At 39.3% G+C, this 24637-nt stretch overlaps 1 protein-coding gene across 50 annotated transcripts in view; it reads left to right on the top strand.

Annotated features, from left to right (window-relative positions):
• Positions 1 to 24637, top strand: part of LOC6617946 (sodium channel protein para) — a 63577-nt gene that overhangs the window by 30259 nt on the left and 8681 nt on the right. For 5 of the 50 annotated variants that reach the window (XM_032724595.1, XM_032724593.1, XM_032724604.1 and 2 more), the window contains 14 exons: positions 487 to 764; positions 839 to 1012; positions 2241 to 2403; positions 3354 to 3541; positions 3661 to 3865; positions 6340 to 6521; positions 7134 to 7541; positions 8637 to 8810; positions 12491 to 12613; positions 14286 to 14408; positions 15374 to 15568; positions 16177 to 16422; positions 18487 to 18757; positions 23080 to 23384. In XM_032724595.1, the coding sequence (XP_032580486.1) occupies positions 487 to 764; positions 839 to 1012; positions 2241 to 2403; positions 3354 to 3541; positions 3661 to 3865; positions 6340 to 6521; positions 7134 to 7541; positions 8637 to 8810; positions 12491 to 12613; positions 14286 to 14408; positions 15374 to 15568; positions 16177 to 16422; positions 18487 to 18757; positions 23080 to 23384 (3035 nt within the window). Of the gene's footprint in view, positions 1 to 486; positions 765 to 838; positions 1013 to 1202; positions 1366 to 2240; positions 2404 to 3353; positions 3542 to 3660; positions 3905 to 6309; positions 6522 to 7058; positions 7542 to 8636; positions 8811 to 9302; positions 9426 to 12490; positions 12614 to 14285; positions 14409 to 15373; positions 15569 to 16176; positions 16423 to 18486; positions 18758 to 23079; positions 23385 to 24637 lie in introns of all 50 variants that reach the window. The other 45 variants (XM_032724605.1, XM_032724602.1, XM_032724587.1 and 42 more) reach the window with 25 other exon arrangements.

Raw genomic sequence — 24637 nt, 5'->3', positions numbered from 1 at the left:
TTTCAATTATTTAATTATTCAAAAAGCTGAATAATAATTATTTTAAGGATAGTATATTTTTTATATAGGTCTTACCTTATATTGATAGCTTGCCAGCTCTAGACATGAATATCTATCATTTACGGATCAGTAGTTCAGTTTAATAAATACCTATATAGTACCTATAAAATTGAATAAAATTTGCAAATCTACCTACAAACTTTTCGTTTTCGCAATGTGCAATCTGCAAAGCAAGAATTGAGCATCAGTATCTCAAAGCCAAAGCCTCTCTTTCACACAAGACACAATCTTTGAACCGTTTGAACCGCTTAACGAATAATATCCAATGCAATGAGCTTCAACAAACAAAAACAGCAATACAAGAAAAAAATAAATTAAAAACAAAAAAAAAAAAGAAAACGAATGAAAACTATCTAAAGTAAACGCAATCTGGCTGAGTCAAAGTTGGTCAAATCACCACTAATAACAAATTTTTGTATGGTTCAGTCTCCGTTTACTATTTCCCAACAGAGGACGATGACGAGGATGGGCCGACGTTCAAAGACAAGGCACTCGAAGTGATCCTCAAAGGCATCGATGTGTTTTGTGTGTGGGACTGTTGCTGGGTTTGGTTGAAATTTCAGGAGTGGGTATCGCTCATCGTCTTCGATCCCTTCGTCGAGCTCTTCATCACGCTGTGCATTGTGGTCAACACGATGTTCATGGCGATGGATCACCACGATATGAACAAGGAGATGGAGCGCGTGCTCAAGAGTGGCAACTATGTGAGTACTATCTAACACCCCATCACATCATCACATACTCGTATGATGCCTACAACATCCATCTATTCCTGCAGTTCTTCACGGCCACCTTTGCCATCGAGGCCACCATGAAGCTGATGGCCATGAGCCCCAAGTACTATTTCCAGGAGGGCTGGAACATCTTCGACTTCATCATCGTGGCCCTATCGCTGCTGGAACTCGGACTGGAGGGTGTCCAGGGTCTGTCCGTCTTGCGTTCCTTTCGATTGGTAAGCCTCGTTTCGTTGCTGCAACTGTATTAGTCTAGTCCTAAGTTAGTTGTAAGTTACTGCGACTCTAATCTCTCACTTTAGCAGGCAAAAACTGTCGTGATATGCGCGCTAATCGAATCGTAATTAACTCGTACTCGTGCTCGTATAAAAAACCCTTTTCCTTTCCTTTTGACCCGCCAATTTGCAGCTGCGTGTTTTCAAGCTGGCCAAATCCTGGCCGACGCTGAATTTGCTCATATCGATTATGGGCCGCACTGTCGGCGCCCTCGGCAATCTGACCTTCGTCCTGTGCATTATTATCTTCATATTCGCGGTCATGGGCATGCAGCTGTTTGGCAAGAACTACACAGGTACTTTAGGAGAACCTCCAGAGCCACCTCCAGAACGTCCTGATCCCAAACCAGATCCATTTATCCACTCCCACAACCAAAATCGATAACCAAAGGCCTCGAATTCTAAAAGCAAAGTTCTAGCGTGCAATGAAACTATTTTCTTAGTGCAACCTTTCTCCAACTTTTTGCCTCCAACTTTTTCAACTTACATACGTTTTTTGACTCTTAATGCTCCTAACTCTATACTAATTCTTAGCTATAGTCTTGAAAATACACCTACGTAAGACCAAGAATTCGCCAAATCCGAGAACACGTTTAGAGAGCCACGCTTTGGGCACGGTTTCATCTTGAGTTTACCACACTTCAGTTTGATTTTAGCCTATATTTTAACGATTCTGCTTTTGCTGCCAATCAAAAACTAATCAAGAAATTATAGCGGAAAATCATGCCCGGACTATGTCTGCTTTACCACTTTTCCTAGACAGATCCTTAACGCATTTTAAGCGAATGTTACGCTATAAGACTCCTTTTATAGGACCGGAAATGAACTAATCCTAAGTAAGAACGATATACGTGTATACATATTTAGCAAGTACTTAAGCGTTTATGGGGTTCAAATATCATTGATATTTGACTTTAATCTTTAAATCGATTGTTTTTTGGATTATTTCAATATAACCTAAATACGACTTTTTTCCACTATATTTTCCTAATGCTTTGCCCGGCTTTCAAAACAAAACCAATCAAATCAAATCAAATCAAATCCTAACTAAATAAACAACATAATCAATAAACCGATCTAATTGAATCAACTTTCCATACACCAATTGCCAATTGAACTGTGAATGATCCCCCAAAAATATATCGAATCGAAATCAATTCGCTAACTGCAGCTGCGTGTATTTAAACTGGCCAAGTCTTGGCCAACACTTAATTTACTCATTTCGATTATGGGACGTACCATGGGCGCTTTGGGTAATCTGACATTTGTACTTTGCATTATCATCTTCATCTTTGCGGTGATGGGAATGCAACTGTTCGGAAAGAATTATCATGGTAAGTGCAAGATCGATCGCATCCCCAACTATCATACCAGACTTAATTCGATTTGTGTGTTATGTGTATTATGTGTGTTTCTGTTCACTAAGTGTACGTATTCGTGTCTATGTGTCCTGGTACTCCATTGTACTCCCAATTTATTTAGAGCCACCTGTCTGTATGTACTGCTACTGCGTTTGTGTTTGTGTTCACCAAACTGGACGGAATCCAAGTGGATTGGGACAACTTAAAGCTATGCATTCCGTTTGGATTCCCTCGAGACTTATATAACCATGCTACCTTATAATTTATTCCACACCCACATTGAGTATTCGTTACTATTGCGGCCTGCTTAGCTCACCAGTCCGTGTATCCGAATCAGAACCCGAATAAAACCAAGCCCCATCCTAAGCAATCCAGCATAGTCGACATCTAGCGACTATAAGTATGGTTTATGATTTACTTGGAGCTCAAGATCTTTGGATCATTGAGTGGCCGTGTCCTCCGTAAGTACTCCCTGCCAGCGAAAGTGCGGCAACTAACTTTTCTCCTAGCTAATTTACTCCAAGCTCGTCTATTTGATTTTTTCCTTCCTAAGCATTTTGTATATGCGATCGCAAGCGTAAACTTTGTATAGCTACACACTTTCGTAGCTCTAGCCTGAAGAAATCGATAAAATCAAATGATGTTGATGCAGATGAGGCGGTTAACTATTTCTTTTCTTTTTGTGTACGATTTTACTGGCATTTTAACTTGTAACACACTCCGTTTTTTGTGAGTGCCCGCTGCGCTGAACACCGTTTGCACACGCTTTTGTATGTGGCTTGACACCAAATCAAACTAAAACCAATAAAAATCAAATAAAATATTGAACACCAATTGAAACTGTGTCCAAATATCCCTAAACATAAACTATACGCGTAGCAAACAATGCGAACTATTGCTAATCTATGCCAAACCATCGACAGATCACAAGGACCGCTTTCCGGATGGCGATCTGCCGCGCTGGAACTTCACCGACTTTATGCACAGTTTCATGATCGTGTTCCGGGTGCTATGCGGAGAATGGATCGAGTCCATGTGGGACTGCATGTACGTGGGCGACGTCTCGTGCATTCCCTTCTTCTTGGCCACCGTTGTCATCGGCAATCTTGTGGTGAGTACTCTTATCGAGCACTTATCCTTGTGAAAGGATAATGCTGACTTATCGCCTAACCATGGCCTAAAGCATCGCATTGCAGATGTAGATAACTAATTGTGGTCGTATGTTTGCAGGTACTTAACCTTTTCTTAGCCTTGCTTTTGTCCAATTTTGGCTCATCTAGCTTATCAGCGCCGACTGCCGATAACGATACGAATAAAATAGCCGAGGCCTTCAATCGAATTGGCCGATTTAAAAGTTGGGTTAAGCGTAATATTGCTGATTGTTTCAAGTTAATACGTAACAAATTGACAAATCAAATAAGTGATCAACCATCAGGTGAGAGGACCAACCAGATCAGTTGGATTTGGAGCGAAGGTTTTTATCCACTTGTTTTCCAATTACTAAACTACTTTTAATTATATGATACTCGTAATACTCGTATATTGCCAACGATATAATTGCGTATACCGTTAACGTTAACTTCAACTCACTATTGGCCAGTAATTGAATTGCGTAATCGATCTAAAACCAAATATCAGTATCTAAATCAATTGCAAATACCAAAAATCAAATCAAACCCAATTGGCACTCTGTATACTAATTGTAAAAGGAGAAATCCCCAAAACTAAAAATACGTTCTTAGCTGACAATTTGCAAATTCTCTTTAGTTAGTTTCAAGTATACCTCTCCCCCCGCCCTCTAGACCTAGACCTAGACCTTTAACCTCGACCTCAGCCTCAGACTCAGCCATTTAAGCCACTCACCAGAACATGTATCTGTAAAGCGAAAAAGCCTCATCCTGGTATTCATGTCGATCGAGAGATTGCTTCCATTTCTTTGGTTTGTTTGTATCGGTTCCCGTTCGATTTGAACCTAAGTGTTGTTGTTCTTCAGCCGGTCACTGATCCTCTGAACTCTGACCTCAGACCTCTGACCTCAGACCTCCTCTGACCAATGTGAGTCGCACTGAGGGAACTGTGCCGTGCCGTGCCATTTCCGATCACATCATACCCAACAAACAACTAAAACAAATCGTAACCGTAACCGTCATAATCTTTAGCATTACTTAGATAGTCTGTATTTAGCTGAACCGAAAGTAACAGTATCAGTACCAGTAATCCAAAAACCAAGTATATTGTACTCTTATACGTATTTTCCTTAGATACATATTATTCAAGTTTCTAAAAATTTTATAAACTAGTTTGATCCTCGTCGTCAATACTGTTAGCAATTGAATATTTATGACTTTGGTTGAGTTCTTTGAATCTAGCTTAAAATTAGTAAGCCTTGTTTTACCTAACCCTTTTAATTTCGGACCTAGGTTAATGGTTTTTGTTTCACAACAACCACTTCCCCACATCCTTGTACATTTGCATTTTCAATATTCCTCGCTGGCATCGCAAGCGGAGATTAATTGGCCGAGCCGAAACGAAAAAGATTTCAATATTTCGAATAAAAAGCAACTCCCACATGGCAAATTGAATTATGTGTCTAGCTGACATTACCGAAAATGAAACATAAATAAGCGAAAACAGTATTAGACTCGCATTGTAATGTGGAATTATATAAATTGAAAGTAAAACAGTGGATTTGATCCTTCATAGTGTTATGAACTTTTCTTACTCTCGTTATTCGAATTTTTATTTGTTCGATTTACTGTCTGTGTATTAGTAATATGTATGGATTTTTCTTTAAACCTTAGCAACTCGAATCATCCGTCACCTTATGTTGCATCCACTGACTGGCGCTCAGTGGTAACAGTATGTCTACACTGATACCAGCCAGTGGAAACACTTTGGTTATTTACGGCTCACCAGCTTATTCAATTAATTGCTCAGTTACGTTCATTAGTTGGCATCACTGGTGCGGGTGCGGTGGAAACGCCCTATACGCCCACTGTTGCCGAGTAGTGGAATCACCTTAGTTCAATTCTCTACAGCGATACGGCAAGCAGTGCACACAACGGACTGCTTGCCCATTGATGCTGGCTAGTGGAAACGCCTTAGTTACGTTTTGCTCACTAGTTTATTGAGTTCATTGATCATTTTGCGATTTTTGTTGTTCGCTGTTGTGTTGTGAGCGTTCCAACTCCTCCGTTCGTTACCAGACACTAACATCAACCCAACCAATCACACGACACCTTATACGAAACAAGATCCATTCAATGTGAGCCACTGACACCTCCACGAACCACTAAAACCACTCAAACGAACCGCGATGACGCTGATTAAGTGTGTGTTTTGTGTTCCTTTTCTGTGCCCTTATCGATTTAACAATTTGATCCCAAAATTAAGAATTAATCGTTATATCTATCTTCATTCTTTTCATTTAAAATGGCTTGTCATGATTTCCCATAAAACATCAAATTCTAAAATTCAAAAAATCAACCCAATTTTGAATCGGCCGACGTAACGAACAACGCTTAAACCAAATCGAATCTCGACTCATCCCAAATCGACTTTAATCAATTCAAATCAAATTGAAATTGAAAATTCAAATCAACCGAAACGATCGACAAACAACCAACAACAACAACAACAACTTTAATGCGAACGGCAACTGCTTGTATGAATTATGAATTCGTTTCGCTCTTTATGATTTCCCAACATCGATAATCGATAACCGATCAACAATCGTCATTGCCCATCCGTACAACTCAATAACAACATATATATCTATATAAATGCCATACCTCTGTTACGTTACATATGTATATATCGAACCGATTATGTAAACACACTATCTATAAACCTATTACGATCGAATATGGGATACGAAAGGCAAAGGCGTTTGTCGTTGTATATCTGCAGAGCATGGTGACAACGAACTGGAGCTGGGCCACGACGAGATCCTCGCCGACGGCCTCATCAAAAAGGGGATCAAGGAGCAGACGCAACTGGAGGTGGCCATCGGGGATGGCATGGAGTTCACGATACACGGCGACATGAAGAACAACAAGCCGAAGAAATCCAAATATCTAAATAACGCAACGGTAAATACAATCCCTTCGAGAGCGCATCGCAAGTTATCGAATTTTAACTTCAACTGGAACTTGAGCTTGTGTGCAATTTCCTTACTTAATTTATTTTTTGTTGGTACTCGAGCTCAAGTGCGCAATATATTCTCCTATATATGTATTGATTTGTGATTACTAACCAACCCGATTCCCATACACTATTGAGTATTAATACAAGTACTGCCTCTACAACTCCTCCCAGATATACTTTGTTATCGAATATTTTATAGAACATTTTCGTGACGACAAGAAATTGATTTACATTATTTGTTTTGTTTCTCTTTTTCGTTCATTAAATTGACACAATTTATTCCTATTACATATAACTGTCTATATTCCACCACCCAATCACAAAAACAAAATGATAAAAACTAACCCAACTGAAAAAAAACTAAAATAACGAAACACATGAACTAAAATCTCGCTACAAAAACAAAAAAAAACAAATACCAAAAATATCTATACCGATATATATAAATATATATATGTATAACTATAACTATAACTATACAGATGATTGGCAACTCAATTAACCACCAAGACAATAGACTGGAACACGAGCTAAACCATAGAGGTTTGTCCTTACAGGACGACGACACTGCCAGCATTAACTCATATGGTAGCCATAAGAATCGACCATTCAAGGACGAGAGCCACAAGGGCAGCGCCGAGACGATGGAGGGCGAGGAGAAGCGCGACGCCAGCAAGGAGGATTTAGGTCTCGACGAGGAACTGGACGAGGAGGGCGAATGCGAGGAGGGCCCGCTCGACGGTGATATCATTATTCATGCACACGACGAGGATATACTCGATGAATATCCAGCTGATTGCTGCCCCGATTCGTACTATAAGAAATTTCCGATCTTAGCCGGTGACGATGACTCGCCGTTCTGGCAAGGATGGGGCAATTTACGACTGAAAACTTTTCAATTAATTGAAAATAAATATTTTGAAACAGCTGTTATCACTATGATTTTAATGAGTAGCTTAGCTTTGGTAAGTCAACTACAAAATTAAATTAAATTAAATTTATCGAGAAAAAAAACGTTTAAAAAAATAATATTAATTCAAAAGACTCTAAAGCAGACTCAAGACTCTTGTTTGCCATTTAGATTGTTGCAAATTTGTGTCATTTGCTTTTTTAAAATGCTAAAAACGCAAATCGTAGCTTGCAACAGATCACTAAATTTACCAATTTAATTCAAAAATCAATAAGCATTCAAAATAAGCCAAACAATTGAATATGTAGTTAATCAAGCCATGCTTAAACTTTACCAAAGTTGATTGCTTCATTCAAAAAACCCCCCACCCGACCCAATTTTTCAGTTCGATCCCAGAATCTACCTAGTATAGCATAGTTTTAGCGTAGACCTTATCCGATTTGATCTGATTTTTCTGTTTAAGTACCCGAAACCGATGGCACTTCTTGCTCCGCAGAGCTAATCAAGATTTTTCATCGCCCTTAACCTCAAATTCAATTCTATTCCCCACTATCCAAAACTGAGAGAAGATACTATGTATTTTGGTAGCTTAAATGGTTTGCCTCTTATGCCTAGGCACATTCCTGTCAAACGGCTTGTGTCTCCGCGTGAGATCGCAAACCTTGTTCAGCGATCTACTGGATTATTTTGTAGATCGGCTAGTGTTAGCTGTAGATGTTCCTGTTTACCTAGATATTCGATATAGAACTAGATGTAGACGCTTTGTGCGTATCATTTCAAGAATTTTGTCTTCAATTTCTTTGAAAATTTTTCTTTAATTGCGTTTGACTTTAATTTGTCCGCCCAAGAAGATCAGAACGAAAAAAAAAAGAAAGAAGGACACCAAGAAGGAAAAGTCGACTGCTGTACAGCAATACAGCAACGCTTTGAATACCATTTTAATACTCATTAATGTTATATAGCTTCTTATACTGCTTCTAGATAATTGTTAAACTCGTTCTCGTCTAATGTTACCTCATACTCACCTAACCACTCTATAACGCCAATGTAAATGTCCATGTGTTTCTTCTATGAATACGCACCACCAACGAATCAACGTACCACCGTCTCTTCGAATAATACCGAAATCAACCACTTCGAACTGGAACAGGCATTAGAAGATGTACATCTGCCACAAAGACCCATACTGCAGGATATTTTATACTATATGGACAGAATATTTACGGTTATATTCTTCTTGGAAATGTTAATCAAGTGGTTGGCGCTCGGCTTCAAAGTGTACTTCACCAACGCGTGGTGTTGGCTGGATTTCGTGATTGTCATGGTAAGTCCACCGGTTACCCAAGTAGATCGCTCCCCAATCAGCTTTCGGACCTCTACCGTATAAAACTTAACCAACCACAAGACCCTGGACCGAAATGAATTGAGTTATTTGAAGACGACGATTTAAGACTTTTCAGTTAAGCCTTTAGTCTGTATGCCTTATCCCCGCCCCGAAATCGCTGTGTACTGCTTAGGGCAGTATGACAGATGTCTTGAGAAACCAGCTCGTCCCGAGTTTGTATCTAAACTGTATATTGAGAACCGTTGTATGATATAAAGCCAAAGAACAAGTAACTAGTAAACAGTAAAGAGTAACGAGTAAACGTAAAGAACTTGTTTGATATAACCATAGGTTAGCATAGTTAATCACTATAGCTTAGTACGATAAGTGCCCTCTATACATATACTCGTATTTAGATCATCCCTATAGACATAGCTTATCCAACTTTGAGTTTCGTTTTGAGTTACCCGCCAATCTAAATCGCCCATCTAGCTGTCGCTAATTAATTTGGCCGCGGTCTGGTCCGGGGCCGATGATGTGCCCGCCTTTCGCTCGATGCGAACTCTGCGCGCCCTGCGACCTCTGCGGGCAGTTTCGCGCTGGGAGGGCATGAAAGTAAGTAGCGTCCACCACAGCCTCTCTATCTGTCTATCTCTCTCTCTCTCTCGCTGTCTCTGTGTGTCTCTCTTGCTCTTTCTCCTCCTTAAAAGTTCTAATCTAATCTCAGACTAAATTCCTATATATGTTTCTCGCTGTGTAACTTTCCCTCATTCGCATTCACTGTTGTCTCTATGTGTGTGCGGGTGGGTGTGTGTGCGTGCGTGTATGTGTGTGTGCTAAGTATACAACTAATAATATTCAATAGCTATATACATTCGTTAAATGTTGTTGCTTCACTAACAAACTGAGTTCCTTACTTGCGGTCTATCTAAATGGCGAGCTCTACAATCTTCAATCACATATGTATGTATCTATCAAAAACTGTTATACTTCAACCGCTACGATCTTCAGCTGGTTGTACACGGTGCAGCGACTATTTGAATAATTGCGAAGCGCCGTTTACAACTATCGCAAACCGGTTGGAATCGTTTAGGATCCAACATTGACCGCAACTTCGTTGGCAAAGCGCTTAAATTCCCGCCTCCGAAATTGTTATACACACACTAAGTACATGTTCGAGCAATGTTATTAATCACCGTCAGTTCTCAATATTGTATTCTGAGCATACATACATATATCGATATTTAAGCCATCTATGTGCGTGTGTATCTATGGGTGTACGTGGTTTTCTTTCGCTCAATATGTGTGTGTTATACGCTACTATCCGTCCAAGCCGAATCGCTCACATTGCGCCCAGGGCAGCGCCATGCTAAGTGTTATACCGGCCAGTTCTGTACATTTTCTGCTGCCTGTTAATGTTGATGTATTTACTCCTACATATGTTTGTCCCTGCCTACCCCAAATATATATACATATATTTATTGATACCATTGTCCCTATATAAAAATATTGTTGCGTAAATGTAAAGTTAAAGTAAAATATACAAGCCAACCGCAATATCTTCAAGAAGCTTTGTAGGCATTGTATTCCATTGCTGCCGTCGCGCGCTTCAGCTTAGCTGCCTACATTGTATAACAGTAGCGTAATCATACTGTTATAGTTTAAACAAGTAATCTAGGACCATTGATACATACATACATAGGTCAGTCATAGCTTTTAAACTGTACTATATATAATATTCGTACGTATATAATGAAATTAGAGATAGGAGCCATACATGCAACACGATTGGTCAGCTGACGTAACTGTTATACGAGTACAAGCGTATAATAACTTGTGTATAAGTAGTTTGGTTCAATAACTAGCCATAGCTTAGTCATTGGTAGCGATACCTCCCCCAGAACCTCAAAACCCCGTGTACACTCCCAGTTGCCAAGTCCGAACCCCTAGATCGTTTTGGTTGTCTTAGACAGTTAGTCCTAGTTAATCCCATCTCCAAAGCCACGTCCACATGAACACAACGAATTTGAACCGGAACTGGACCCCTTCCCTCGCCACGGCCTCCAACTTAGTGGCACAAAACTATATCCATCTGTACAGGTGTATGTACATACCAAATGTATATCCCCATAATTGTTGCAAGCGAACAACGCAAAAGAGCCACAACTGCACTGAATTGTACAAACAAGAAGTAAAACAAGCAAATGTATCCAAATATCCGAAAACTTCACGACGCTCAGTCGTTAGTGTATAGATATCGAAATCGTTTACTCGTATATGTATATATACTGTATATTCAACCACAATCAGTACAATCAGAACAACAACCAGATGTCGATTATTCGATAAATCGCTCATACGCAGTGGTGGCAGTGTTTTACTTACAACAAACGACGCTCCAGTCGCGTCCCGTCTCACACCAACAGATATCGCTTGGTCTGGGCTAACTTAACTGAGCTCTTTTCCATCTGGGGCTAAACTCGCCCCAAGACTAACTTCAGTCCAGTGCAAACTGGGATCCACAATACCCAATCGAGTCCGGCAGCAAAGTTTGAGCAAAAATGTGTCAACATAGAGACAGATCAAGACAGGAAAACCAAAAGCCGAAAGCCATTTTTTAATGAGAACCTAGTGATGAGGTCGCACGACTGCACAATGGACTCTTTGAGGTCCCTGCATACGCCGCGAGCAACACCAAATTCGTCATAAAGTAAAGTTTGTATATATTAGAAAAATCTATCGAATCATGGAACATCCATTCTCGATCTCTCGTTTCCTTTCGTTTCGTCCATGGCGTATGCATGCCGAATTCGTCCATTGTGGAGTGTGGTGCGGCTGGTGGTGCAAACAATCGTAGGAAACAATCGATTTAGACAGACCTAGCCTAGATCCCAAAGTCATAACTCTTTCTGTACCTCTCTGGATGTGCCGTCCCCCCCAAAAGACCCTTTGTTATCAAGAAAGGACCTTCCCGATTTCAGTAATCCGTACTCGTATCGAACAACACACACACACTCAGCTCTCGTCTCTCTATGTATGTCTCACCCAGAGCAGTTATCGTATACCTACTACTTTACCCTTGGATTGAACCGAAACTACTTCCAATACACATCGAACCAATCCGAAAACCAATCGTTAACGAACCGAACCCACAGTAATCTACATATACTCTATATGCATATGTGTTAACCTGTTTTGTGTGTATGTGTCTACGTCTATAAGTGTTACCATCTATGTATTTGCCAGAATATATACATATAATCGTACAAGCTATATAATGTATCAACTATCGTACTACACTAGGCTATTGTTTAAGAACATGTTTTGTCTAAGTCAGAAGAGCGCATTGGTAATATGCAAGTAAGTTCTCCGCACCCATAGGGCCCCTGCCACGCCCCGTTCCGCCCCTTTTTTGCCTTTGACCCCTTTTGTCGAGCAGCAGCTACAGCTGCAATTGAAAAAAAAAAAAACAACGGCGCGGATTAATCTCTTTAAAGCTTCTTTTCGTTAGACAGACAGAAACTAAAACTTGAAACTTAAAACCCAAAACCCGATACCGAAAAACCGAACAAAGTACCGAAAAATGAAAGATCAATCACTTTTGCTTTATTTACAAAGAATCTCTAAGTATGCAACTAAATATGTTAAACTTGGCACTATTCGAACTATATCGAAACTAGGTATCGCTTATCAACTTCGTTGCTTCACTTGTTGGAGCTGGTGGTATTCAAGCCTTCAAGACTATGCGAACGTTAAGAGCACTGAGACCACTACGTGCCATGTCCCGTATGCAGGGCATGAGGGTACGTACTTTCCATACATACTCGTAACAACCCAATACCAAACCAATATCAATACCAAAATCAAATCAAATCGAAACCAATTACCACAACAAAAATACTTACCAACAAACAAACAAACAATTTCATCAAATCAGTATCAGTATCAGTATCTGCATATCGTAAATCGTATCTCAATCCAGCAAATAGCGCCAAATCTCATCATAACTAATACTGGCGACTCCTTTACGCCGTCTTAACCTCTCTACTCGAACTCGTTAACACCAGCCATTCATTCCAAACTAACAGCAACCGATCCGAATTGTGTAGCTATAGAAATTAAAGCGTGCATAGCTTTACAGTTAACCATTTGGATTGATGGGCTCATAACCATGATAATCTGCATCAGTGCAGCAGTTGAATTCATTTGTTGCATCCGTAATTTGTAAACCTTATGAAATTATCAACATAAATCGTAATTGATTGACTGATTAGATGCTACTTACCCAACAACTTACTCAAATCTCTCTCTCATCGATCAGCCGAACACAAAAACCACACTCCAAGTACTAGAGTTAATCTTAGCTATCGTTAATCGTTATTCTTACATACTTACTTATGCATATCGTTATAAATAATTAGACAACTGTTTTGCCTTGCCTTCTCTCACACACAAGTTGCGTCTTGCTCGATCTCTTTTTCGCTCTAGCTAGCTCGCTCTGTCTATCTCTCTCTGTCTCTCTCTCTTTTTCTTTTTGACCTACTATCCACATCCTTAATTGATTGTCCACTCGGCTCACACTTAGAATATAATTGGCTCATCAGAACAAAGAAATTCGCTTAACCAGCTTAACCAATCGACGACTATCGGTCGAGTCCTATGCTTGCCAAGTACTGTAGAACCGATCGAACTTATAACTAGAATAATCATCGCCTTATGTACCAGCCACACCACTTTTGATTCTACTCGTACTTTAACCATCTCATCTAGTCACGTACTTAGTCTCTAGTTTAAGTTAACTCTTAGCTAATTTTGTCGTATATACTTAATAACTTCAATTTGGACATGTGCTTGCTTGTTCGCCAATGAACCGTTATGCTGTTGCCCGTTGTGCCTAACTGTTATATATGTAGTATTGTAAAGTAAACGGCTGCCTTGGCTTGGCTCAGTGTTGAGAAACGCACGTCGCCTGCAAGTAGTGTTAGTCAGCACACCGAGAAAGTCTCCATTGCACTCACACAGTCGCACGCTTTCATCTCATAGACAATAAAAAAAAAAAAACAACTATTCATCTATACAGCAATACACTCATTCACAAAAAAACCATGTACACGCAATAACACACATCTGTACATCAACATCATTATTCTTAAGTCTGATACTAACTTGAACTAGTGTATACTGATAATTATATATCTATATATTCCCAACTGACTAAATAACTCTCTGCATTTATTGTATTATATTCTATCCCCTCTCCCCGCCCCGCCTCGCCTCGCCTTGCCTCGCATCACCCATACACCCATGTATCCCAACTACTACAACAACCAATTAAACAACCAACCAACCAATCCATCGATAACTCAACTCCCAATCATCATCGACGTTGCCAACGACGACCCAATCGGTTAACGATCGAATGATTGATCAATCAATCCACGAATTCAACAAATCAAAAAACCAAACCAAATTCAGGTCGTCGTTAATGCGCTGGTACAAGCTATACCGTCCATCTTCAATGTGCTATTGGTGTGTCTAATATTTTGGCTAATTTTTGCCATAATGGGTGTACAGCTTTTTGCTGGAAAATATTTTAAGGTACGTGCCAAATGTTTCAAACTAAAACATAAACCAAAACCAGAAACCAAGCCAAAACCAAAAACTGAAACCGAAACATAATCAAACATGCCAAACTTTGAAGGTAAAATGAATACAAGTTACATGCTTGTGCTCACTTTGCCTGCAAATGGCTCAAGTTCAATAAGAGAAAACAATTCCAAGCAGCATTACATAATTAGCAATGATCAATTTAATCGATCTATTGAATCCATCTTGAAAGAAATGCGTATCTTTGCATCTATTTTTCGTAAATAGTTGAGTTTAAAGTAAAGTTCAAAAGTAATGAGCGAAGGGCTTGTCCAAAAAAAATCAAAGACAACCCCTAGCTGACTGTACATAAAATCAGATCAGAATTCATTCAAGTGCAAGTCCTGAGCGATAACCAGAATCGGAATCAAAATCAAAATCGAAATCAGATGCAGAATCCGATTCAGCTTGGGCATGCTTATCGAACGTTATATAACTATACGAGTATGCGACCTTGCGAAAGTTGCTGCACTAAAATCGTTTCTTAGAACACTCCTTAGTATTAGCCTTAGTTTGTACTTTGCCTTTTGCACCGAAAATTGAAGCAGATCTTTTTAAGAATGATCAAACAAATAAACCTATTCAAATCAAATAAATTCAAGCTGAGCTTTTCAAATATCGTATAGTCAAGAGGCCAAGCTAATTAGCTGCTCAAACACTAACACACACTACCAAAGCCAATGACACTTTTACAAACTTAGTTAGCATCTATGTATAGCTGTTTCCTTATATAATCTGCCCCGTCCATATAATTATCTATTATACTCTCTATATATACAATTTATATCTATATCTGTATGTGAATCCCGCATAACTGAAATACATTTTTCCGAAATCAACTCGATAAACAAAACCAAACCCATCGACGCCAACCACCGATGAACGCCGAACCGATAACCACGATCGATAACCGACAGTGCGAGGACATGAATGGCACGAAGCTCAGCCACGAGATCATACCAAATCGCAATGCCTGCGAGAGCGAGAACTACACGTGGGTGAATTCAGCAATGAATTTCGATCATGTAGGTAACGCGTATCTGTGCCTTTTCCAAGTGGCCACCTTCAAAGGCTGGATACAAATCATGAACGATGCTATCGATTCACGAGAGGTAATGTACCACCGTTTCAATCCATATCTCACCACAGACACCCACTGCCACATCAGACTGCATTTATGTTTGCCAATGCGCTTTGCCAACCACAAAAACCAGTTAGATAATAAGTCAATAATTGAACACGCAAAATAGAGCAAGAAGCCGCTATGACAAAGCTACATATGTTGCAAACGAATAGCTAGTTGATCCATACATACTTGCAAATGTATAGAAATGTCTATAATATATACCTAAGTCCAGTCTATGATACTTTTTATTAATCAACCAATTTTATCTATAACTTTTTCTCTTTTTTATATATGATCGACAAATCTACAACTACAACAACACTCGACACTATAACAACATCTACAAACAACAACAAATATGGTCACACCACTCCAAAACAAAACCCTGGCCACACCCACTCCACAACAACCACACGAGCAACACTAAAAATGATCCATTCACCAAACCAAAAAAATGAAATGAAAACCGAAACTGAAACTGAAACTCTGAAACCAACGATGCCATTCTACTAAATTCCCCCGCAAAACATAAAATTCAACAACGATTCCTGCTGCTATCGATTGACTTCGAACTGGCCAAATGATCGATAACAGGTGGACAAGCAACCAATTCGTGAAACGAACATCTACATGTATTTATATTTCGTATTCTTCATCATATTTGGATCATTTTTCACACTCAATCTGTTCATTGGTGTTATCATTGATAATTTTAATGAGCAAAAGAAAAAAGCAGGTGGATCATTAGAAATGTTCATGACAGAAGATCAGAAAAAGTACTATAATGCTATGAAAAAGATGGGCTCTAAAAAACCATTAAAAGCCATTCCAAGACCAAGGGTAAGACAACAACAAATACAACAAAATAATTTTAAAAATTACCATAATTTAATAACCCAAAAAACCTATAAACAATAAATAAGCTGAAATAAAAATCAAAGTACAAATTTATCTTGATATAACGGAATAAGAATGAGAAAAAACGTTTAATACATTAAAATTAACTTAAAAATATCTTTGCTGGGGTCATCAAAGTTCATAGTGTGCATTTGAAGAAGTGCCAATTTATCCAAGTAAAATACTTGCCAAGTTCTCAAACTTTCCGCTTTCAGCCGTTTTTTCAATTCACTTGATGCCCCACAAGCGAAATCAAACTCAAACCCCATACATAACTAACTATGAATCAATAAGTAAAATAATGTTACCAAATAAAAATCAGAACAATAAGAGAAATAGCTTTTGATCGCGTAATCTGTGCCAATCGTATCTGTATTGTATATATAACATTTTGTATATATGATAAACTTTTTTCTATGTTAACTTGTATTAAAGAAACGCCGAACTGTCCTATCGAAACAGACTGTTATACCTGACTGTTGAACTTAAATGAAAATCTATAAATTGCGAGATTACTTTATGGCCCTTGGGCCTTCTGTATTCTGTATTCATTCGATTAATATCCGATGAAATACTAACTAGTGACAAACTGTTATACGAACTGGGACGTCGACCAAAAACCCTTGCAATCCGTTGAGTATATTTATGTACTAAACACATATTTACTTACGCCGTATGTACGTATGTGAAAGGCCCTGTTCTCTAGCAATATTTTGTCAAGTTAATTGACGGATCTTTGAAACAAGAAAAACAACAAGAGAAACATTCCGAAAACGAAAAGAACAAGAAGATGAAGGCAGCGCACCAAGTCGAGTCTCTGGAATGGCTGCCGTGGCGCTAGAGAGAGACAACGCCACTGTTGCCATTGAGCGACTCCTGCGTGCGACTGTGTGTGCGAGTGCGACGACGATATAGTCGCAACATACCGTTTTCTTTTCTACTCTAATACTTAATTTCCACTAGCTGTATTTAAGTATTGTGTCCGTTTGGTTCGTCTGTACTTAAACATTTTTATGTCTGCCATTTATCAGCTGGACGTTCGTTCTATAAAATTTAAAATTCCAAAAGCAAAGCAAAACTACAATCTATCTATATATGTATATACCTACCTATCTATGATACCCCACTCGCAACACTCCTTACTTAGATATGGCAACCAATGCATGTTTCTTTACTACTCTCGTACAACTACTACTTACTACTCCTAATCTGGATGTGTACATAGCATACATCTTGGCACGTCTCTCTTTTATCTCTACTCTCTACTGTACTCTGGGCATGTTTAGTGATAGTCACAGAACGATAACAAATATCCGATAACTGAAAACTAAAACCAAAACTTATTCGATAGTTATATCAAATCGAAGAACAAACAATTAGAAGGGCGAAGGCAAAGGCTAGAGTCTAGCATGCTGACGGAGAAAAGAGACGGACTGACTGACTGCACGTTTCTGCCATCTCTCTCAAGTAATAGCTCTGAAAATGTATCCGTCTCTGTCTCGCGTAGTGTGCTCTAGCCATACATAACCGTTAATTATTAACTTTTAACCGATGCATTGAATGAATGTTACTAGCACACTGAGTCACTGTTTAACAATGTTACCTTACCCAACTGTTCTACTGTTATACGCCTACTCTGTACGTCTGCAGGTGCGGTCTACGATCCACAGAAGATCACATCATGGAAAATAGTTTGCAATTGGCACAGATCTACAACCGTTATGTAATAGTGAAAAGAACCAACATATAACCGCCATAACCTAATAACCTATATAAAGCGATCAACTGAGCTGAAAACTCTTATACCATATACTTATAACTAATAAGCAAATGCGACGTATTTAAACAAATGTACTTATACAAAACTCTTCTATTCCTTTTCTCTCTTCTCTCCAATGTGTTATGTCGGTGTCCAACGATTGATTATCTTTTTTGTTCTTACCTTTCCTTTTCATTTCCCTTTTGATTTCCGTGTTGATCTTTGGTTGACTTCTTTTACCATTCCAGTGGCGACCACAAGCAATAGTCTTTGAAATAGTAACCGATAAGAAATTCGATATAATCATTATGTTATTCATTGGTCTGAACATGTTCACCATGACCCTCGATCGTTACGATGCGTCGGACACGTATAACGCGGTCCTAGACTATCTCAATGCGATATTCGTAGTTATTTTCAGTTCCGAATGTCTATTAAAAATATTCGCTTTACGATATCACTATTTTATTGAGCCATGGAATTTATTTGATGTAGTAGTTGTCATTTTATCCATCTTAGGTAAGTAAAACCGAAAATCAATTTCCAAATTAACCCAACCAACCACCACCCAACCGCCAAACCAAATAGCCAAAGTATGCAAATCGACCCCAAGCTCTAAAAACCTTAAGAAAAAACACTTTTTGAATTCAGGATCACTTCTGTGGTCCTCGAGTCGTCAACTCACTTTCCCACTCTATCTATATGCATTTATTTGATGTAAATCCTCTCTGTCATTGCTACAGTACGCTCCTCTCTCTTTACGTATTGTACTTTCTAATAATTGTTGCTAATTTGTTGTCGTATATATAATGCGTATTTCCATTGTTCGATGTTGATTCGTATTGAACTTCCCCATTCCCATGCAAAAGAAAAAAGCAATGTAATAATCCCCCCAACCGATTTGTTGTGTACAAAAAATTGTTGTATCGCGAGTGTTCATATTGAGATGTGATTGCAACTGTTATACTAATGTGTATGACGGTATCAAATTCCCTTTATGAGCAGCTCCATGTTGTTGTGCTTAACGTATTCCAAACAATGTTTTCGTTTCTGCTTTCGACGCACTTGCCATTTGCATAATTAGCTGAAGAAGTAATATTTGCTTTTTAAAAGGGTTCGAAATTTAATTTAAAAAGAAAAGACTCGAGCTATTTAACCCTCAAGACTGTTATACAAATCTTTTGCTATAAAGGCAATTGCTAATACTGCTAAGATATTTCTAATCAGATTTTCTAATCAGACTTAACAGTTTCTTTCAAACTGTTATTTAATCCAATAGTACAATTTAAACAATGTTTCAAAACTGTTTTACATGCTTAATAGTTTTTTGCAATATATTTGTTTGGCTTAATTGCTTTAAAGCTTTACAGAATCTCAGCTAATATGGCAAATGCGTAATCGATCAATTTATGTGATAAATAATTTAATTGTTGTTATTGTTATTGCCAAATTTGTATGTATAACATAGGTAAATTAATGTTGAATTTTTATTTAACCTAAGTTTGAAAGTAAACGTAATATTGGTGTTATTTTTAATGTATTTTCCATGTAATTGTTGTCGTTTGTAGCTGGCGTTAAATTCTAAATATTTGTATTTGACCATAAACTTGATATATTCTTTCGTTGTCAATCTAAAAATACTACGAATTGGCAGATTTCATCTGAAGTTTGTCGAATAAATATTGATATTACTATTTCAAGTTTTAAGGGTACGATTAACCGTTCCCGAATAAGTATTTTATTTATATATTATTTATATTTTATTCAACATCAAACTACAATTAATAGCCCGAAATGTTGCGCATACGTAAGCACAAAAAAAGAACGAACAAATGGAAGAGCTAAGGCGAAAGATTTCCCACTGAAAGCGGGTCGAATTATATTCTGAAAATCAAATAGGAATTGGCTTTTGGATGAAACGAGAAACGAGCACGATAAACTATACAAAAGATGGCTTAAAATATGCTTTACTACATTGACCAATGCAACAGGGAGCTTCCTTTTTAGTGCCCGAGTGCGTTGAAAAGGATGCTTTCGAACGATCTGTTGCTATCGAAGGTGTTACCCCGATTCGAAATGCGCCCAAAAAAATATTTTGTCTAGCGAAAGTCCTAAAACATCCCCCCCTCTCAAAAACCCGAAGCCCAAAACCCCGAACCTCTATCCAACTCCGAGCCAGAACCGAACCAAAACCAGTTACCAAGTTAATCCCCCATCGAAAAAAAAAATCGGAACCTAAACAAAAAAGCTTTTCGTTTCACTTTAGAAATACGTATAGTTTGTGCGAGAGAGGCTTCAAGTAAACCCTTACTATTTAAGAGCTGCCAAACTTAAATGTTGCTTACGCTTCCTTTATCTCATATGTATCTATATCTGTATATGTTTACTACTCGCCAGAGATTCACGCGCCCCAAACTTGTTCTCAAGCGCACTTTCCAAGAACCAAAAAAAGCAAAAAAAAAAAAAAAATACAAAAACAAAAACCGATACTATAATGCTTACAACTTTTTCGAACGCTCTAAAGTATGCTTCATTATTTGGCTTCGATGTTGCGACAGACGCAAAGTGATATCCTTATAGACGAATATATTAATACACGCTTAAGGCAAAAGAAAACAATACACAAAAAAAAAAAAGAATAAAAAAATAAGAAAACGACGTACGAGCTTTTGTAAATGCAAATTCTTTAAATAACAAAATAACATTAATAACAATATAAAATCAATAAAGAAAAGCAATCGCTACACACACACACACACACTTACACACCTACACAACTACTTGAACACGTTAAATGGCTTGCACAAAAAGAACGCATAAAAAAATATGAAAAACGAAACGAGATGACAGTGAATATCAAGATAAACTCAATCCAATCACACAAGATTCATTCAGAGTTAGGTGTCAATGGGCATTCCACTCTGTGCGATTGTCGGTTGCATAACTCTGTTAGCTACTGCATATGGTATCCATACCGCACTCCAGCTGGGGATCCGCACTCGTTTCCAGCGGTCCCAATCCCCCAGCAATCCAGGAGCCACTGGCTCTGAAGGGCGGGGCCCCAGCCAGGACAACGGCCATGCGGACTGTCTTAGCGCGCAGATCCTGCAAGACCGTTGAACTGGATCGGACCGGACCCAACGGCAATCCAACCCAGCCCGAATCGAGCCCCACAAAGTACCCGTATTCCGAGCCCCGTTGATATACATAGTTTGTAGCCGCCCATGCCGGAGGGTTCCGCCCACAATTTGGCCCAAGATCTCGGCAATTTTCGATTGAAAATCCAAAAAAGCAAACCAAATGGATGGATAACCGTAGCAATAGCCTGAATCTTCTTAATGGTTTTGGTCCAATCTACGATGGAGATTATGTACTTTACTATGAACGTAGTAAAAAGCATATAACTTTATATAATCTATAGATGAGTACCCCTCCAAATGGTTCCCAAGCCATTCCCTAGTGCGGGACTTGACTAACCAACCAACCGCCCCTACCACGCCGCCACATATAAAATATGCCCACCAATCCAGTACCCTGTTCTTACTTTCTACAACTCTTTCTTCCCAAACTATAAGAAGCTTTCCCCTGCATACTACTCTTACTTTTTTTATAATCCTTTTTCGAGATCGCTGTAATTTCGCTCTCAGCTCAGCTCAAATCAAAATTCAGAAAAGTCCTGCAAATAGTTCGTTCGACCACCGCCCCCGCCTCCTTCCAAACGCCCTTTTCGCCATTGCTAGCGCCATCAAACGGAGATAAACAAAATTAGAACCAATGAACATTTTGATCAACCGGGCAGCGAACGAACTTTGCAGTGTATAGTATTTGGCACATATAAAATATGCTGCGGATTATCGCTAAAGAAAACGTAACCACGCATTCAAAACAAAAGAATAATAAGTAAAGAAATTAATTTTATTAAGATTTTATTATCGATAACGGTATACTGGAAGACGTATTCCGGGCTCCAAGATTTTGTTTTGATGCTAATTTCGCTGTCGCTGCTTAAACTAACGCCAAAGATCGCCTGCTCCTGCGCCAGCTGCTCGCAAACAGCCGAAGGATATCGACTACCAAGCATTGCTGCTTAACCGTTTACTGTTAACCGTTTGCTGTTAAGCGTTCAGCGTTCACCGTTTACTCTAACCGTAACTCCTTTTGTTTGAATCTCTTTATTGTTTCGTTTCTTAATCGTTTTTCTCTCTCTTCGTTTTGATTTTTGCGCAGCAATCTCTCTAATTTGTTCTAGGCCAGCTGTAAAGTCGTTAAAATACTTTGTGTTAACTGTACCTGTACTGCTAATCCGTATACGTAACTGTATAAGTAACTGTACCTTGACTGTATATGTACATGTATATGTTGTATATGTAATTGTATTCTAATTGTAATATACTCGCTCCATGACGATTGAAGTTGCTCTTCAATTGCTCGGTTACCCTGTTATTATTTCCTATATCCGTTCGGCCAATTTATGTTTTGTGTCAACTGTACCTGTTTGTTTTCTCCCAATTGTACATATACAATTTTTGCGTTCATTTACGTATTCCTTACCCAATAAGTGTGTCTGTCTGTAAATGTTGACTGACATTGCAGACAATGAAAGAGGCGGAGCGTGCCGACAACCTAATGCTTTTCATATTTCAGCTATGTCAAGTGTTTGTGTCTCGAGCTCCAGGAGCTTTAGTCGCCAGCAAAACAAACAAAAAAGAAAAGAAACCCAATACGCAATATCCCCCAAGATCCCCATCCACGATCCCCACTTTGACTCTGTTGTGATCATAACTCAACTGATTTCTCTTCACAAACTCAATCCCCAATCCGCTGCCAAATGTTCGCCGCAGGTCTCGTACTTAGCGATATTATCGAGAAGTACTTCGTGTCGCCGACCCTGCTCCGAGTGGTGCGTGTGGCGAAAGTGGGCCGTGTCCTTCGACTGGTCAAGGGAGCCAAGGGCATTCGGACACTGCTCTTCGCGTTGGCCATGTCGCTGCCGGCCCTGTTCAACATCTGCCTGCTGCTGTTCCTGGTCATGTTCATCTTCGCCATCTTCGGCATGTCGTTCTTCATGCACGTGAAGGAGAAGAGCGGCATCAACGACGTCTACAACTTCAAGACCTTTGGCCAGAGCATGATCCTGCTCTTTCAGGTAAGAGGCCCAGCCACAATTCCGTTGACGGTTTATGTTGTCTATTGTTGTTGTCGTTGGGTGATGTTGCCACAACCCACTGCTGAAATCGGAAACAACTAGAAGCTACGTGAAGCGATTAGCAAAGCCCACACCACTCTGACCATCTATCGGCGACGCTCTATCGCTGGAGTTTGGGCGTCGATCGATGGCCGGAAACGGAAGTGGGGCCGCCATTTGCGGCGACCATTATGCGTTCAGTCCAGTGGCAACATCACAATGTTGATTGAGCCTACGGTAGTTGTTGGTAAAAGCTAAATTAGTGCGATTTTTTGATTAACCTACGATTTCATTTATAAATTTGTTTGAATCCTCTGTCTATCTGTCTGCCTATCGGTTAACCATTTACTCTTTTACGTTCTCTCTGTACAAAGTACGCCAACGATCTGAACGATTCACCTTATTAACTTCTTACTTTGCACCATGACTCTACTTAAGGGCCAAAAGTGATGTGGTCCCACGCTGGAGTCATGGAAAACGGCTTTCAATTATCGTTTTGCACTTCTTTTTCTTTCGATTTGTACCTAACGTATACGCTTCTCTGTATATGCCTAATTTTAGAAAATTATACAAAAAACAAATCTAATTCAGCTCTTTCAACAAACACCAAATGAAATGTTAAGTTTCCTCAAGACACGCCCGTCCTGTCCAGAAAACAACAATACCACCCCCTAAAGTCTCGCCACCTAGATACATGCAAATGTAGCTACTTAAATGCAAAATAAAACTAAAGGCAAACCAAAAGTATAGATTCGATCTTAAGATCCAGGGTACACAGCCCCACATCTATCTCTATATATCTTTATCCCTCTCTCTCTATATCTATCTCTTTTTAACTATCTTACTATTGCAACTGCTTTAAGTATCCAACTGCCAATCTGACCCCATTCCATTGGGTGTCTACCGACTCCCCGAGCTGCTACAAATGCTTGCCACGCTTACCGCTTTGAATCCCCTAGTTTTGGGGGGGGCTAGAGTCCCCCGCAACTCCGCCCTTCCAGCCACGCCCCTGATCGCCCCTTCGACTGGGCCGAGGGGATTTCATATGGCTTACCAGCTTGCCTCGTTTTCGGGGCTGAATCAAAGCAAAGCAGCCATTTATCCGTTTAGTAACCGCAAACCGATTACACACTCAATGTATAACTACTAACTATAGCCGTAACTGTACTAACCACCATAACTAGTTTGCTTAGCCGAGTGATCCCGGTACAAAA

Source organism: Drosophila sechellia, chromosome X (genome assembly GCF_004382195.2).
Source record: "Drosophila sechellia strain sech25 chromosome X, ASM438219v1, whole genome shotgun sequence".
Lineage (NCBI taxonomy): Eukaryota > Metazoa > Arthropoda > Insecta > Diptera > Drosophilidae > Drosophila > Drosophila sechellia.
The sequence above is the reverse complement of the archived record's forward strand: the minus strand, read 5'-3'. Positions and strand labels throughout refer to the sequence as shown.